Genomic DNA, 18,040 nt, shown 5'->3' with positions numbered 1-18,040 from the left:
TCTTTTTCTTTTTCTCCTCCAAAGAGCTAAAATGTTAAACATTTACCAGTATACATGGGTGACTTTCTCTGGTGGGCTGTACAGTGTTTCCTGGGAAAGAGGGCCTTGTAAAGCACTCCAGAATTATTATGTGAGTCTGTAAAGGCTGCTGTGTTTTGTAAAGTTGAAAGAACATAGATAACACTGACTGGCTTTAGAATACCACGATTCTTAATTTTTAATGCAGTGTTCTTGGCAAAGCTACACATTAGGAGGAAGAGACCGTACACTCCTTCCACCCCTGGTGAGGTTACCTAGTTCCCACTTTCATTCACTGAGGATGTAAAAGCTTATTAAAAATGATGTCGCCACAGAACAGGAGTGCATGTGGCTTATTTGGTATAGCCTCCCTTGGCCTCAGAATCCCTCATGGGGACAGACGGCCAGTGACAGTGTCCATGCGAAGTCAGGACTCTGGGTCAGGAAAAGCTCAATTCTTACTACACCTCTGCCTTTTTAGTCTCAGTGCTTGTCTCACTACTGCGGTGCAGCTAAATCCATGCGTTCCCATTCAAGGAAGTATTTTCAGACATCGTGCTCCCTGGTGGTTGAACCAAGTCCAGCATTAGGAAGTCCATATCCTCATCCCAGGGGAGGAAAGAAGAGTTAGTATATAGGCGTCCTAAACAACATCTCTGCCTCCAGCTTAACAGCATTTTAGAAGGGTCACATCTTCATCATTTACCCCTCTTAACTCTGATTTACTGCCTTTTTCTCTCAGTGGTTCCGATGTTAAGTTTGGTCTGAGGACCCCAATCCCAAACCCATTTCCACGCAGTGTATCGCGTCCTAGTTTACAAAGCACTTTCCTCCCCATTCTTCTACATAACTCTCCTAACAGCCTTGGGGGGCATATGGTTTGTCCCTGTTGCTGTGCTCTGAGCAGGCCTTTCCCGGGGGCTCCAGCCCTGGAATTCTCCCTATTTATTATCAGGCTTCCCCTGGAGGGGCTGCCTCCTGAACAAACTCACCCCCCATTCCACCCTGAGGTCTAGCTCCAGGGTAGGGGAAGCAGTCAGCCCCAGGTGGTCACCATCACAGCCCCCAGCACAGACCTCTGTGGCCCTAGGCACTCTGGCTTAGAACTGGGTGTAGACAACAGGATTTGGCTGGATGTGGTACTCAGTGGCCTTCTGAGGTCCAGGGGGGCTTCAGTTCTGGAGCCCACTCCAGGACCTTGGGAACTTAGAACCAGGTTGTCCCAGAATTCTCCTGCTGCAAGCTCCTCCTCATGCATTTATTCATCCACTCAACAGGTGTGCTTTGAGCCCCACACCGCGCTAGGTAATGGACTAGGGCCTGGAAATACAGTATGGGCGAGACAGTCCCTGCTGGTGGGGAAGCCAGTTTAGTAAACCGACAGCATGGTCAGTGCAACGATGGAGGAAGCACTGCGGAGCATGGGAGCCCCTAGCCTAGCTTGGGTGGAACGGGGAGGAACAGCAAAGCAGCAAAGCTAGGGAAGGCTTCCTGGAGGAGGAAATGCCTGAGCTGAGGCTTAAAGAGTAAGAGCCAGGGGAGACAGGGAAAGGATATTCCACACCAAGGGAACAGCATGTGCAAAGGCCACAGAACAAGAGGTATCCCCCATCAGCCTCCCTGATGGAAATGCCATTCATCATTCCCTGAGCTTCTCTTGACAACACTGGACAGCCCAATCCAGAGTTTTGTTTCTTCATCTCCCCCAACTCCTTAGCACCCCTGCTGCCCTGTGTTCATTGTAAATGATCAGAGCCATAGTCTGGAACCTTTGCTGGCTCCTTCCTCCTGGGCTCATCCCATTATACAGAATTCCTTGACTCTCATGAGTAAACTCACTGCTCAGCGCCTCCAGCCTGGCAACCCCCACTCCCTGCCCCAGCATTTTCCTGCTTCCCCATGTCCCGTAAGTAACCTTGTTGTACCAGGCAGCCAGGCCCCATCCCCACCCCAGTACCACCCCAGGAGCACTGCATTCTTTCCTTCCTGAATGTGATTTTCTAAGGTCAGTGCCTTCTGTCACTTGCTTGGGTGCCTTGCAGGGGTGATGTGCAATTTGATAGAATTCTCTGCTCCTGATAAGCTTTGGACTGCCTCGGGCAGAGCCCCACTGGGCAGGGGTTGCCTGACCCAAATCTCAACTGCAAAAAACATTTTCTGCTTTTTCTTGGCCTCACGTACGCAGTTGGCTCCTCTCCCTCTCTCCATCATTCCCAGATGAATCTCCTTCTCTCTCCAGGCTTGTCCTTCTGCTCCACCTGAGCCTACAATGAAGCATGGCTTATTCTAAAAGAATAGGTCCTTGTATGTCTCTTTTAGGGAAATTCTGGCTTCTCTGGGCTGGCTAGTGCCTGTATTTCTCACTTATTCTTTTCTGTTTCTTGACATTCACCAACCAAATGCCCTGGGTTTGGCTCCTTACCCAGCTGACCCTCAGAGTCGCCTCCTCCTACGTTTCCTGAAACTAGTAGCTCCCTCTTGTTGGCTCAGCTGCATCATCTCTCCACATCCCCCTGGGAACCAGGTGGCCCAAGCCAGCACAGCTCAGTATTTCTCTTCTCGCCCACTCCTCACGTCCCACATGCTCTAGCTTGTCACTGAACTTTCTCTCCAAACCAGTACATTGTGTGTTTTTCCTTTCTTCCTTTTTTAAAATTTAAACCCTCTAATCCCTGCAGGCTGCCTGTCTTTGCCACTTGTTCAAAGAGATTTGGGTCTTTTTCTTCTTTCTCTCTCTGGGGCGAAGTTCTTGCCTACATTCCTGGCATAAGGCTGTTGAAAGGAGCACAGATCTCTTTTCCTTAAGCTTTTGAAAAATTACAACATGTTGGAAATCCATTCTTGGCTTGTTATACCTAAACTCACTTTCTTTTTCTCTGACATGAGTCAACCAGGGTTTTAATTGGGATTATTATTCTTACCAGTATTTTTTGCTGCCAATAAATCTTAAACTTACCACTGAAGTTTTGAGATCTCCCCCTAATCTTCTGTCAAAATGAAGGAGAAAAATCAGGAAAAGGCAGGAATTAGCAGTGCCATGCAGCGAGCCGCGGTGCTGTTGTCTCTCAGGCTGGTTTGCACCTCTCTGTTTTTCCCCACTAAGCAATCCACTCTCCTCTTTGTACACAAAGATGAGGGAGCTGCCAGAGGTCTCTCATTATGTGGAGGGTGGCTGGAAAGGGAATCAATGGCCCTTTCACCCTGCACAGATCAAGATAGGGTTTGGATTTGGGGCTGAAATTATGTCATGTAGGCTCTGACACCTGCTGGACTCTGGACCTGGCGCCTCTGGGATCTATTTCCTGCCCTGGAAAGGGGTGTGACCAGGAGACACTGAGAGGGGTTGTCATGTTGAGGAGCCTCAGGACGGCTGAGGTGGACCTGTGGCCTCAGAGAACTGCCCTTGTGAGAGAGGCCACCCGCAGCTTCCTGCCGTGCCCCCAGGGGCAGCAAGTTCCCCTAGAGCCATAAGCACGTGCTGTGCGTTCCCGCTCTGCCCTGGGTACAGTGATGCCCAGGTGGCCTGGCTGAGAGTAACAACCCTACCTCCCCCAGGACATCAACTAGCAAAGTGTGAACACAGCTCTCTCTCAGACTTGCCTGGAATTTTAGCTCACATTCTCCTCCTGGAGGAACCCATCATTCACACAAATCATCCTGCTCATCTTGAGCTCTGGAATTCCATTCATTTCTGGAGCCAAAATTGACTAGCCTTGCAGAAAGCTGAAGGCCTGGGCTAGGAAGAAGGAGTGTTTGGATGGCTCCTTTATGGACTGAGTGCCTGCTGGGAGGAAGAGCAAGAACTAACAGGGGGTGTGTGTGTATATAAAGTCAATACGTTAATCATGCTTAACAGGGGAATCTAATATGCAATACAGAGGGAAAAATCCACACGCTTTGGCATCTTGAGAGCATAAGAGTAAGGCGTGGTAATGACAGGGGAACAGCTTAACACAGTGCAGAGTGGCCCTTCAGGGGGTCCTCAAGGGCTGCAACAGGGATAGACAGGGAGGCTGAGGAGGAGGGCTTGGACCTCTTCCCCCAGTTCAATCAAGACAGCTTTGTTCTATGTATTGAGCATTCATAGGAACTTGATTCTTGAAAAAGAAAAAAAAGGTCGGGATTCAACTATAAAGGAAGAAGGGAGGGAAGGAAGAAAATAGATGTGTAGGTAAGTAGGTAGGTAGGTAGGTAGGTAGATAGATAGGCATGCCTGCAGATAGGCAGACAGATAGAACTGAAAATCATGGATAGAAAAAAGACTATCTCCCAGGCATTAGGAGACCTGGGAGCTGCTGTTGTCAGTTTTTGACTACGTGAATGTGGACAAGTTGTTCACTTGTTGGGGCCTCAGCTTTCTAGAAGGAGAGAATGGTGGTATTGGAACTGTGCCTCCCTTAGTGCCGTGCAGTGCTGCTGTGAGGATTAAGAGAGATCAGATGTGCAAATGTGCTTCTCACTTGAGAAGTGCTATATCAGTATAGGCAATCATTTTTTATGTTTTCTCCCTTCCTTCCTCATGAGAAAGTCTTGTGAGGGAAGCATTTTCATCTCCTCCCCTGGGGACATCTGAGAGGTTGACATAGGGAACATCAGTGTCTGAGCCGCCACACACAGTCATTCAGGCTGTTCACTGCACAAGGGTGCTCAACCCAGAGGGCAAGTGGGAGCTGAACTCTGGCTCATGCTCTGAGAGCTGCAAGCCCTGGTTCGGGAAGGCAAGGGGGCCTTTCTCTAATGTGCACTAAAGCGTGTTGGGGCTAGTAAAGGCCCTGGCAGTAACGAGCCTTCTCTTTCTACGGAGGCAGAGTAAAAAGATCCAAGAATGGATTTCCAGTTCTGCTCTTCATTGCTTGCCAGTCTTTAGAGGTGCTCTGGGCTGTTCTGGGAGGAGAAGGAGGAGCCCGTTGTGCAGACGTCTCTCAGTACCTTCAGAGAGGTGTCAGATTGCTCCCTGTGTCCTTCCACCTCCCCCACAGAAACTCCAGGTGGTGGACTAGCTCGGCAGCCCCCAATTACATTGAAAAGTGCTGCTCTCCTGAGAGATCATTTTCCCCTGTCCAACTGGCAAAAATTCAAAAGATTGACAACATTCCATGGGCAGGGCTGTGGAAAAGAAGCATTCTCTTGTGTTGCTGGTGGGAGTATAAAATGATGCAGCCCCATGGAGGAGAATTTGGCTATATCTGATGAAACTACATATGTATTTACCCTTTGACCCAGCAATCCCATTTCCAGGACCTCCCCACAGAGACACCCCTCCACGAATACGAAAACACGTGCACAAGGTTATACATTGTGGCAATATTTGTAATAGCAAAATGTTGGAAAGAAGTCAAATGTCAATCCATAGGAAACTGGTGACCAGATTTTGGTCTATCCATGAAATAGAGTAGCTATTTAAATGACTTTGCTTCTGTTTGTATTAAAATTTAGGGATTGATTTCTTGTCTTTTTAGAAATCCTTTTTTTTTTAATTTGCAATTTTGAAAATATAAAGCTTTAAATGGTTTCAAAATCAAAACCAGATAAAAAGTTGCATGCAGAGAAGCCCTGTTCTTATCCTTCTCCCCTCTACATTTACATTTAACCATTTTCATTAGTTTCTGATTAGTCCTGCTGTGTTTGTTTCTGCAAAAACAAGCAAATACATATATACAAATTTTTTATTTTCCCTCATTTCTTACATAAGATGTAAGTGGCGTACTATACTATTACATATACTTGTTTGTTTTTTCAACAATAAATTCTAGAAATCCCTCCACATCAATTCATAGAGATTTTCCTCATTTTTTTTAATGGCTGCAAATAAGTTGTGTATCAAGTTGATAACCACACAGAGAGTAAGTTTTGAACACGTACTGGTCATACATTTTTAACAGCTTTATTGAGTTATGTACCATAAGGTTCACTCGTTTAAAAGTGTACAATTCAATGGTTTCTGGTATAGTCATGCGTTGCTTAATCACGGGGATACATCCTGAGAAATTCATCATTAGGCGATGTTGTCATTGTGTGATCATAGAGTGTACTTACACAAACCTAGATGGTATAGCCTACCACACACCTAGGCTGTATGGTACTAATCTAATGGGACCACTGTCGTTTATGCAGTTTGTCATGGACCAAAACATTACGTAGTGCGTGGCTTTATATTTACAGAGTTATGCAATCGTTGCCATAATCTAATTTCAGAAACTTTTCCTCATCCCAAAAAGGAACCTTATACCCATTTGTAGTCAGTCCCTATGTCCCCTACACCCCAGCCCCCAGCCCTAGGCAACCACTAATCTACTTTCTGTCTTCTGACCCTACATCTTTAGTGGGACACATTCTGAGGACTAAAAAAAACAAAAAACAAAAACAAAAGCCCTGCAAAGAAATCTTAAATTTTATGTAGTAGATTTATTATTAGTGGTAATATTGCTATTAAAATTCTGGAACTACTTTAAGTGTATTATAGGATAAGGCAGATACATAAATATATTAATTATTAATCTTATTCAGAACCATAGTTTTCACTATAAGAAAAATGAAATACAAATACAAAATAAATGAAGGTAAAGAAAACCTTGTATCTTAAATGCGAATTGAAAATATCAGTGTGAATTCGTGGAAAACATATATTTATATTCTCACTGTATCCTCTGAAAGGGCCTAGAAGCTCTTTACGGCCCTCCTCTAGCAATGAGCACACTGAGAACCTAGGTCTTGGTTTCTAAATACCATTCCCTACGAAAAGCAAACAGAGCTTTTTGAAGAAATGTTGATTTCAGATCTGCATCAAGGAAAGTACAAGGTGATCCAGGGACATCTTTTGTGCCAGAAAGCGAGGAAGTGCTCAGTAGAGGTCACATCAGAAGGACATAAGAAAGGGCTCCCCTTGGCAAAATTGGGGACAATCTGAGCATCCAAAGAATAGGGATGGTAATGGATTATAACACGTTGTAAAAAACTACAAAAATATGTCCATAAAGATGCAAAAAATAAATAATAATAATAAGAGGAGGAGTGAGGAGACATGGGAAAGCTCTTCTTTAGGGAAGAATGCCAGCTTATAAATATAGAATGAATGACAGAATTAGAAAATCACCATTTTGCAACCCCAGGGTAATAATTGATTTAGGCAAAAATCATCATGAGATGCTAAAAGCATTGAGTGAAACATGTTGAGCACAATGACATGCACATAGATCACTTACTTAGTTTTTTCAAAACTATTTTATATTTTACACTTATTATTACAAAGGAGAAAATGTACCTTTACATGTAGAGATCTGGAGGCCACCCCGTTAGCTCAGTGATCAAACTTAGCATCACCAGTAGCCAGTAGGCTGACATCATGTGCCTCCTGATGCACTAAGGTGTCCACAACATCACCCGTGTAGTATTCTTGCCAAAAATATTTCACCTGAATCCAAGCATGAGAAAACAATCAGACAAATCCAGAATGTGAGGCATTCTACAAGGCAATGGGCCTGGACTCTTCAAAAGAGTCAATATTATAAATATAAAAAGCAAACTAACAATAAAAAATGTTGGGTTTTATATTCAAAAGACTAAGAAACATAACAACCAAATGAATTGTGTGAATGTTGATTAGATCTTAGCTTTTGAAAAAATTCTGTGAAAGGCACGGGCAACTGGGAATGTCTGAAGGTGGGCTAAATATGGGATGGTGTTTTGGAACTGTTGTTAATTTTCTTGGGTGTAATAATGTTGTGTGGGTACGTGAGGGAATAACCTTATTCTTAGGAGAAATGCGTTGAGGTATTTAGCAGTGACGTGTTGCGATGTCTACAAAATACTCTCAAATAATTGAGCAATAATAAATATAAGTAGAGAGAGAGAAAGCGGATATGGCAAGATGAGTGTAAGTTGATGAGTGTAAGTGAAGGGTGATGGGTGTTCGTTGTTTTATTTTTACAACATTTCTATACACTTGAACGTTTTCAGCTGCAGGGAGAACTCTAAACTTGCTGTGCTGGGGAGGCTGTCCCACCTGCCTCTCCTCTAGCTTGGGCTGGGCCAGGTCACCTCTCCTGGCGTCTGCACGTTCCCTGCCTCCTTATCAAGCTGAATCACCCTCTCCTGTTTCCTCTCAGGGGAAGACCCCCTCGTGGATGATCAAAATGAGCGAGATATCAATTCAGTCGCTGGTGTTTTAAAACTGTATTTCCGAGGACTGGAAAACCCACTCTTTCCTAAGGAAAGGTTTCAAGATTTGATATCTACTATTAGTAAGTATTTCCCAGGTGGGATGATCAATTCCTTGACAATCTGTTGAAGTTGCACTACGGGCTCATCACCGCACAAGCAGTGTGGCGCTTCTCCTCATAGGAGTTAAAACCTAGTTGTGGAAATAACAAGATGGTTTATCATGGCAGGGCTAACAGGCATGGTACACACCTGGGTACGGAAGGAGCTCAGAGGAGAAGCAGAGGGAGACTTGGTGTCACAGATCACAGCTGAGGGAGAATAATGTGAAGAGAGTCTTCCAAGAGGAGTAGACACATGGATCCTGGGAAGAGTTGGGGGGACACAGACCAGTGGGACCAGCAGGAGGGTGTCCTGGCCAGTGCATAGTACAAGAGGCTGGAAGGATAAAGTGGAGCAAGAGAGGGAAGACCTTGAATGCCTTGCAAGGATTCCAGATCTTTCCCTTGGGCAATAGGGAGCCACAGAAGGTTTGGAAGTCAGGTCAGCAACATGGCAAACAAGGGAAATGGTGAAAATAAGTGGACTGGGGGCTTCCTCTGGCATTGCTAGCCATCAGAGTCCTCTTTGACTGGTATTTCTGTGGATAAAGACAGGAGCCCAGTCTAGGGGGCTGAAGTAAAGGCACCTTGACTGTAAGATGCCAAAATCCAAGGCAAACTTTTGGGAATTTTTTTTGAATAAATTTTGAATTTTAGAGTATTAGAATTGTAGTGTTTTGGAATGAACTTTTAAATTTAATTTGCCTTACAGAAAATTCCTGCATACCCAGTTTCACTAGGCATGCTTCTCACAATGCTCTGAGAGATATTTGCAGCCAGGAAAGTGCCCCAGGAGGTGGCGAGAGCATACGGAGGCTTGAGCCCTTCTAGCTGCCTTGTGTAAAAGACCCTTCCTTCACCTTCTGCCCTCCACACCTCTTCCTGCTCTCCTTGCCAGGTCCGCTCCCAGCTCCAAATCACGTCTCAGAAATTCCAGGCCTCAAACCCAACCCTATCTGAGCCCCACGTCACTTACTCGGCCAGCGTTCCCAGAAGCCCTGATAGTCCAGTTGAGCAGGGCGCTGAGTGGACAAGGATGTTGACCTCTGGTGCAAGCTCATGACATTGCACACCTTGAATCACACCGTGAGAAAAAAAGTCCCTTCCTAGTTCCCTTCCAAAGCCTGTGATTACATCAAGGACTAAACCTTACACATCAATCTTCCTTCCAAACAGAGAGAGCTGGGCTTCGGTCTTAGAAACTTGTGTACAGCAATGTCTACCTATAATTTAGTAGCTTTGTTTTGCTTTCATAGTATCTATTTTTATGTTACCTCCTAATTATGACAAGTGATCCTGGTTTCTCATTTACAGAGTGATGTAAAATCTCCTTTTTAAATAAATACATTTAAGGAAAACAAAATTAATAAATAATAGTGGAGGTGGTACTAGGGCAATGATGACTGAATCTGAGGACTTGGAGGGACCTGTATGAGGGGCGATGGAATCAATATGTGTGCAAGAGCCTTGAACTCTTTGTGGAGGCTTGGGCAAGGCTTCCTGGAACCAGACTGTGAAGGTAGGCTGGAGTGTGCCAGGCAGTGTAGAGAGATCACCAGTGTGTGCAAAGGCCGAGGGGCAGCAAAGTCCTTTGTGAGAGGGAGATGGTGGATAAGGAGGCCTGGCACAGAGTTTCTCAAACGGTAGAGCAGTGCCTTATGTGTCCCACACATTCAGGACATTTAGCACCTTGGCCTCTGGAACTCAAATGCCAGTAGCACCCTCCAGTCACTGTGACAACCCCAAAGAATGCCCCCATATATTTGTCAGTGCCTCCAGAAGTGCATCATCACTTCATTTGAGAAGTATGGCTCTAAATCATCTTCAGATACTTTGGGAAGGGGCCGTGGCTAGGAGACGAGGCAGACAAGGTTGGTTGAAGCCCCAGCATGAAGGGCTTTGGATGCAGAGGAGAAACAGGAAAAATTGTGTTTTAGAAGGAACATGCTGACCGAATGTGGAAGCTGGAGAGAGGGGCTAAGTGAGAAAAAAACATGTCTTCTGAAAAAGAAACTGACATGGGTTCGTGCATCCTCCGTGCAGATACACATCAGAGCTTTGGCAGCTCACTCTTCTTAGCGCCAGCTCTCCTCTCCACAAGCCAGAGCCCACAGAGCACTTTTCTCTCCTTACCAACCCAATTTACTGCTCCCGCCCCTGGCCTGACTGGTAAAAATACGAATGTCTGTCTCTAGAGGATTGACCTGAAAATGGGTCGGAGACAAGACCCCTAGTATCTGCTAGGCTCATTGGCCAATATATAGCTCAAGAAGTGGTTATTTACTCAGCAGTCACTTCCTGAGCACGTGCTATGTGCTGGGCCTGTGCTGCAGCTGGTGTTTACAAAGAGTTTAATGAAAATGGTCCCTGCCTGTGTTCATCAGGACTCATAGGTTGCAAGTGACAGAAAGTCAACATACGCTGGCTTAACCCATAAAAGGGAATGTATTGGCTCACGTACCTGAGAAGTTTAGGCCCAGCTTTACCCAGACCTCACCCACATCCGCAGGAATCTGTGTCTTCCGGCTCTGTACTGGCTTCACTTTCAGGCAGGGTCTTCTTTCCTGGGAGCCCCCAGCTGCTCCAGACGTCCTTCTACCCAGTTTCAAGAAGGCACCTCTCTCTGGGTTTCTCTGGCCCAAAGTCCCAAGGGTCAACTCCAGCTGGTCCTGATTAGGCCCCTTCCCCTCCCTGGACCCACCACTGTGGCCAGGGGAATGCGATGCTCTGAGTGGCCAGGCCAGGGTCACATCTCAGTCCCCAGAACTGAGAGTAGAACTGGCTCTCCTGAACCACGTGGGCTGACCTAGGTGGTGGGACTCACAAATGGTGACTACTTGGCTCTCTGAGGACAAAAAACACCCTGAAAAGCCCCTTTCTGTTCCAGAACTGGAGAACCCAGCTGAGAGGGTGCACCAGATCCAACAGATCCTCGTCACCCTTCCCCGCGTGGTCATCGTGGTCATGAGATACCTCTTCGCTTTCCTCAACCAGTGAGTTGCCTGGCCAAGGGGGCCCCTCTTTGCCTCGGCCCTGGCCTCCTTTGGGAGTGGGTGTCCTCAGGCATTCACAGGTGCAGCTGTTCTTAAAACAAAACATGGAACCCTCTTGGATCTGAGTAGAGCCCCCAAAAGAAAGAAACCCCAGGGGGAGGACTTGTCTTTCCCAGGTGACGTGTGGGTACCCCCTCTCTTGTAGCCTCTCACAGTATAGCGACGAGAACATGATGGATCCCTACAACCTGGCCATCTGCTTCGGGCCCACCCTCATGCACATCCCTGATGGGCAGGACCCTGTGTCCTGCCAGGCACACGTCAACGAAGTCATCAAAACCATCATCATCCATCATGAAGCCATCTTCCCCAGCCCTCGGGAGCTAGAGGGACCCGTGTATGAAAAATGCATGGCTGGAGGGGAAGAATATTGGTAAGATTCCACTCCTCTTAATATTATTATCATCATTGTTGTTGTTGCTGCTGTTGAAGAGGAACAGTTAGAAAACGTTCGATTTTCTTACTGCTGTATAATCTGTATTCCCATATACATTTTCTCATTTGAGCTTTGCAGCAGCCTGATATGAAAGATAGCATCATTCAAGGCTCTCTTGGCTTATGAGAGACAGACATAGAACTCAAAATGGCTTAAACCAAATAGGAATTTACTAGTTTACTTAACTAAAAAGTCTAGGGGCATGGCTTCAGGTATAGCTGGATCCAGGGGTTCAACCATTATCATCAGGACTCGGTCCTACAATCCTCAGCTCTGCTTTCTTCTCCATTGGCTTCATTCTCAGGCAGCATTGCCCCTGGTGGTTTCAAGAAGGCCTCCAGCAACTCTAGATTTAAAGCCCATTCTCTCAGCATCCCTAGGGGAAAAAGAGCTTCTCCTTCTCAAATGTTTCAACACAAGCCCCAAAATTGTCTCCTTGCTGAGGCTTGGGTCTGGTGAACTAGTCACACTGGTTAGGAGATGTAATGCTGTCATTGGCCAGGTGAGTTGAAAGCCCATCTCAGGCAGCAGGGGCGTGAATAATCCCCATCTCAACCTCATGAATTTAGAGTGACACTTCTTGATGTTGTCCCCTCCCACCTAGGAGTTCTATCTTCCAGACAAAGTGAGTTCTTTTTTGTTGAGAGCTCCACACTAGGCCAACAGTTGCTAGTTGGGCACCTTTGCGTACGTGGTGCTACACTGGGTCTTGGGAGAAATATTTTAGAACCTTTCAAAATCAGGGCTGACAACCTTCCCCAGGCTAAGACTGTAAAATGCAGTGAAGATAGGACACTTTTTAAAAATGTGGTGAAGACAGAAAATTCAGGACACCAACTGACAGAGACCAGTCAAAGGGTTCCTGCTCTGTCTTTATTCCTGATCCAGGACGGCACACAGCTCTATATTTAGGTATCACCCGCACTGCCTTCAGCCAGGTGCCTACCGGCGAGTTTGTCTTTTGATTGTCCAAGCCTTCCTGGGCTCTTGACTCACTTTAGTTCTTGGGCATATTTGGGCAACGGCTTCAAAGAAGGGGGACGTTCCAGCCCCTTTGTTTCCCTGCATCACTTCCCTGCAGGCAATGCTGGGCCCTGGCGATGGCTGCTCATGACCTCATGTGAGGCATTGGGAGCAGATCTGTCCCTGTTCTGTGACAGAAACATCAAACAGCCAGCAAGCACACTTTCTGGACAAAGAGAAGCTTTCCACACAGTTTTTGCAACCATTACCAGTTTTCTTTTCTTGCTGCACCATATATATATATATATACATACGTATATATATATATACGTATGTGTGTGTATATATATATAATTAGTGTTCTGGGAGGGGATCTACAGATCTGAGTGTACTTCTCATAGAGCAATATACAATAACCACACTTTTCTTAATCCCATTTGTGTCCCATGAGAAAGGAAAAGTATTAACTACACGGTAATTTTGGAGGCATTTTCAAAACCAAAAAGGGGGATTTGGCTGAGGGTCTCATCCCAGTGGACAACATTCCTTCGTTCAACAAACAGACATTCACAGAGTGTCTGTCCTGGGCCAGGCCCCGTGTGGGGGCAGCACTCTAACCTGGACAGGATTAACGCCTGATGCAGGGAGCTCTGGTGGAGGGGGAAACAGGTCCAGAAGTGGGGTCCCCTGAGCCACTGTAGGGAAGTCAGGAAGATCTTTCTGGAGTAAGTAAAGACTTAGCTGAGACCTGCAGGATGAATGGGAGTCTTCCAGGTGAGGAGTGGGCAAAGAATGTTCTAGACCTGGAGCATCCAGTAGAATGAAGAGCAGTTTGGTGTGGCCAGAGTGTTGCATGTGCCGAGGGAATGGTGAGGGAGGAGGCTCCGCAGGCCAGCAGGAGCCAGGTTACGAAAGGTCTTAAACAATCCGTTGTGCAGAGTCTGGACCTCATCCAGGAGGCAACGGAGAACTTTTCATGATAAAGTCCATATTCCTTTAAATGGCGTTGTAAATGTTACCTCCTCTGAGAAGCCTTCCCTGACCACCCTCTGGAGGCCTCCTCTGCTATGCTTGCCTCTGCTCATTTGTTCCTACGTAACACATTTCAGCTTGCACCAGTTTTATTTTCTGGCCCATGAGGGCAGGGTCCGTGTCCACCGTACCCAGCAGTGTGCCCCTCCTACCTAGCACAGTGCCTGGCGTCTATTAGGACTCCATCAATGGCTCAATAAAAAAAAACGGACTGACTGGCGAGGTGCAGGAACCCGGCCTCCAGAAGCTTCTCGTCTAGCGAGGGGGTAGCAGCTGGTGAAGTTATCCCAGGGCATTAACAGCTAAATTTCCCGGGCCTGGATTCACTCTCCCGCCGTGCCCATCATGGTTGCCAGTCTGCTCGCAGCACCGGGACTGATCTGGGCTTTTGCATGCAGCATCTTGAGGCAACCCCGAGGAACCCTGCTCTTTGTGAGCTTCTCTCCACCTCGCTGGGTGTGTCACTTCCGCTGTGAGACAGGGAGCCAGCCTAGATGGATACTCACAGTACTTCCAAAATTCCTTTCTGTTCTGGCCTGTGGTCCTTCTGAGGAAAGATGCTAGGGTTTTACACTGCCCTCTGGATCTTACAGAGCACCTAGGCATTGACAACCTTTACAAAGAGACAGCCCAGCAAATTCCAGGGCTGGGGCGGATGGGGGAGGTTATTCAGGGAAGCTTCCAGAAGAGAGGGCTGGGAGTGGTTTTCTATTAGGAAGGTCCGTAGGTGGTCAGAGGGAGAAGACAGGTCAGGGCCTGCATCTGATCTGGGTCAAGGCCCAGAGGTGGGCTGAGCTGGCACCCGCAGGAGGCTGAGGGCAGTGTGAGGATACAAAGCCCCCCAACGAGTCCCCTTCCCATGTTTCCTTGCAGTGACAGCCCACACAGCGAGCCAGGGACCATCGATGAAGTTGACCACGACAATGGCACTGAGCCTCACACAAGTGACGAAGGTGAGTAAGGGGCAGTCTGGGGCCAAGGAACTCCCCCAGGGCCTCTCATGCTGACTCCTGCCCGCCCAAACACTGGGCTGGCCTGCATAAACCCCTGCCGCTTTGCAAGTCAGCATCGTCCTCCAGAATAGATGGGGACCCAGGAAAAGCTGAGAGGCAGGTGCCCTCTACTTTACCACATTCCCGCCCGGCTGCCTGATCCCTTTCAGTGATCTGCCTGGCCGGAGCGAAGTCCTAAGTGACAGGAGTTTCCTAGGTAGAAGGCACGCTTTGCCCCACCAGGGGTCTGTTCTGCGCCCAGCCTCTGCTGGGACTTGGAGCACATCGATGAACGAGACATGGGTCATCGAGGAGCTCCCAGCCTCGTCACCTGACAGATTGGGAGCAGCTCCCCATGATGCATAGTGATAAAGCCAGACTACAGGTGTGTCCCCAGTGCAGCAGACACCCTGAAGATGGCGCCAAACTTCCCTGGTGATGACCCAGGGAAGTGTGCAGAGATAGGGAGAGAGAGGCCAGCCAGGGCTCCAAGGGACTCACTGGACCGTCCACTCCTTCTAGACAAGGAGAAGAGAATCGGGCTAGGCTCTAGGGAGCCCGGACTGTGTAGATAAGCAATCTGGATAATATGGGCCTAGGGCCAGCATATCCATTAGGCAAAGTAGGCACAGTGCCCAGAGCCCACAATGCTTTCAGGGCCCACAAAAATGTTTTAATTTCTTTTAAAATAAGAAGAAAAAAATGAATATGATCCAGCCTGGATTATACTCATCTTTATACCAATGCAGTTGTAAAATACAATTTTTAACTTTTTTTTAATAGAGGAAGAGACCCATGTAAGCAAAAGTGCCCAGGGCCTATGAAAGTCATAATACAGCCCTGTATAGACCAAGCATAGCCCTCCTTTCTCCCTGTGATAGTTTTACTTTTTAAAAATCATTATTTAGCAGTTCTCTTATCAGCCTTTGTGTTTCTCTTGTGGGACAGTCCCAGGCCCTGCTTGCTGCCATTTTTGTCAGGAGAGCTGGGTATGTACTCAGGAGTGGTTTGTGGGAGCTAGTGAAAGAGGCAAGACTGATATGTGGGTTTTCACATTCTAGTAGGAGTATTTCAGTTGCTAACAACAGAACCCCCAACTCAAATGGACTTAAGCAAAAGAGGGAATCAGATCACGTACCTGAAGCCAAGGTAAGCATGGCTTCAGGTGCAGCTGGATCCAGGAGTTCAGTTGATTTTGTCAGGAATTTGTCTCCATCTTCCTGTTCTGCTTCCCTCTGTGTTGGCTTCATTCTCACGTAGGATCTCCCTGTGTGGTGGGCTCTGGCAGTTCCAGGCTTTCATTATCCTTCTACCCAAAGTCCCAGTGGAAAAGGGCTTCCTTTTCATAACGGCTCCAAGAAAGGCCCTGGGATGGAGTCTCACTGGACAGCCTTGGGTCACGTACCCAGGCATGATCTAATCACTGTGGCCTGAGAGGAAGCTGATGGGTCAGGCCAGGGTCACAGGTGCAGAAAAGCAAATCTAGGCGTAATGTTCAGCTCTGCCAGAATCCTGAGAGGCTGAAGTCATCCTGAGCTGAGGAAAGTGGCCTGCAGCGCTTTTGTTTGGAGATGTGAAGGCTGCCACCTTCTGTTGCTTGCAGTGATTTGCTTTTCTCTTTCCTTCTTTCCCTCCCTCCTCCAGTTCTTCTCCCCCCTCTATCACTTTTAACATCCCCCCTTCTTGTTCTCTCCATTTGTTGCTTTCTTTATTTCTCGATCTGTGTGTGTGTGTGTGTGTGTGTGTGTGTGTGTGTGTGTGTGTGTGTGGCTCCCTCTTGCTCTAGACCTTGCTGTCAGTCTCTCTTCTTCCACTGGGAGAAAACACCTCTTGTCCAACGAGAGAGACTGATTTTCCAGAATTGAGGCCTGTCAGGGCTGCAGGTGAGGGCAGACATGCCCTCAGGAGGGCGGGTCAGGTGCCCTCTGAGCACCTTGCAGCTCTGCCCGTTGAGCTGTGCTCCTGCCTTCCTGGGGGCTAAGGCTGCTGTCATCATCCCACTCTTGCGGAGTTGCCCCACAGCTCCTCAGCCCCGTGGGTGGAAGGCTGCTCTGGGCACCAGGACTGGGGAGGAGGAGGGACAGAGAGAATGGGTCTTGCTGGGTCAGTGAAGAGACAACACAGCAACGAACAGGACGCACCCAACAGGCTTCACCCCACACCAAGAAGAACCCCCCAGAAAATGCTGTCTTGCTCCTCTGAGTGCAGAGGCCCACAGTATCCCTGGAACGGGATACGTTAGAGCTTGGTGTCTGCTTCCCCAGAAGCTCCCTGCTCCTGTTCTTTGTCAGGCTGCTGGTTTCTGAGGATGACAAAGGCAGGAAGCATCATCCTGGAGGGGCACAGCCACCGTCAGGAGAGCCAGTTTCATGCTCCCTGAAGGTTCTTGCTGTATCCTGTGTGTTGATGGGGGTGCTGAATCAGGGGCATTCTCTGGAGGAAAATGAATTGCGTTTTCTAAATGTGCACATTCATGCCGACCCCAGCCAAAACAGTCACAGACATCTTGAGCTGCAGGAACAGTCGAGGGGGCACTGGCCTCTGAGCAAGGAGACCTGGATTTGAAACACAGAGAGAGACCTTTATGGCCGTGACATCTTTGGCCAGCCACATAACCGCTGGCCTCAGTTTCTTTATCTGTAAAACAGGAGTGACAGCACCAAGGGAATTGTGGCCTCGGTTCCAATGAGGTGACGTACATGAAGGAGCTTAGCTCAGTGCCTGGGATGGCGAAGTGGAGAGGAAACGTTAGCTGACTCTGTATACAGTATAAATCCGTCCTAGTCCTGAGAGAGAAACTGAGTCCAGAGAGTTTCATTGACCTAACTGGTCACTGGCAGCCTAAACCTCCTGATTTCTTTACCTACTTTCCTTAAGACATTTCATTTGGGGAATTATCAATATCTTTGTTTCTCCTGAAAACACCCTGTATGAATGGAATCCAGCAGACTTCAAAGGTCAAGTCAGCCATAAAACCACAACTCTGTGTCCTTGTAATAGATGGGTCATCCCATGAGTGACTAAATTGAAGGAACAAGTTATTGTTTGGGCACCTACTGCCTTTCCTGTCTCAACAGATTCTGTAACTAACTGATGCCTGCTGCCCTGCCTTGAGTCTGTTAGCACATCATGAGTATAAGCCTGGAAAAGCCATTTGTGCTTGCCCTTTTGGTCTCCAAGGTTTATGAAGAAACCATGGTTAGGCTGAGAACCCTTGATCGTCAGAAATGAACCAAATGAAAACATTAAGGGAGCCTGTCAATAGCAGCTTTATTAATTGGATGCTAA

The 18,040-nt window shown here is 47.4% G+C and overlaps 1 protein-coding gene across 1 annotated transcript in view; it reads left to right on the top strand.

The window, feature by feature from the left end:
* Positions 1 to 18,040, top strand: part of SRGAP3 (SLIT-ROBO Rho GTPase activating protein 3) — a 245,430-nt gene that overhangs the window by 204,540 nt on the left and 22,850 nt on the right. The window contains exons 15-18 of the mRNA XM_004443413.3: positions 8,124 to 8,258; positions 11,164 to 11,269; positions 11,475 to 11,702; positions 14,634 to 14,713. Coding sequence (XP_004443470.2) covers positions 8,124 to 8,258; positions 11,164 to 11,269; positions 11,475 to 11,702; positions 14,634 to 14,713 — 549 coding nt within the window. The remainder of the gene's footprint in view (positions 1 to 8,123; positions 8,259 to 11,163; positions 11,270 to 11,474; positions 11,703 to 14,633; positions 14,714 to 18,040) is intronic.

This window comes from Ceratotherium simum, chromosome 5, assembly GCF_057802395.1.
Source record: "Ceratotherium simum simum isolate JZ-2026a chromosome 5, ASM5780239v1, whole genome shotgun sequence".
NCBI classification, from domain to species: domain Eukaryota; kingdom Metazoa; phylum Chordata; class Mammalia; order Perissodactyla; family Rhinocerotidae; genus Ceratotherium; species Ceratotherium simum.
This window is presented reverse-complemented; position numbering and strand designations above follow the sequence as displayed.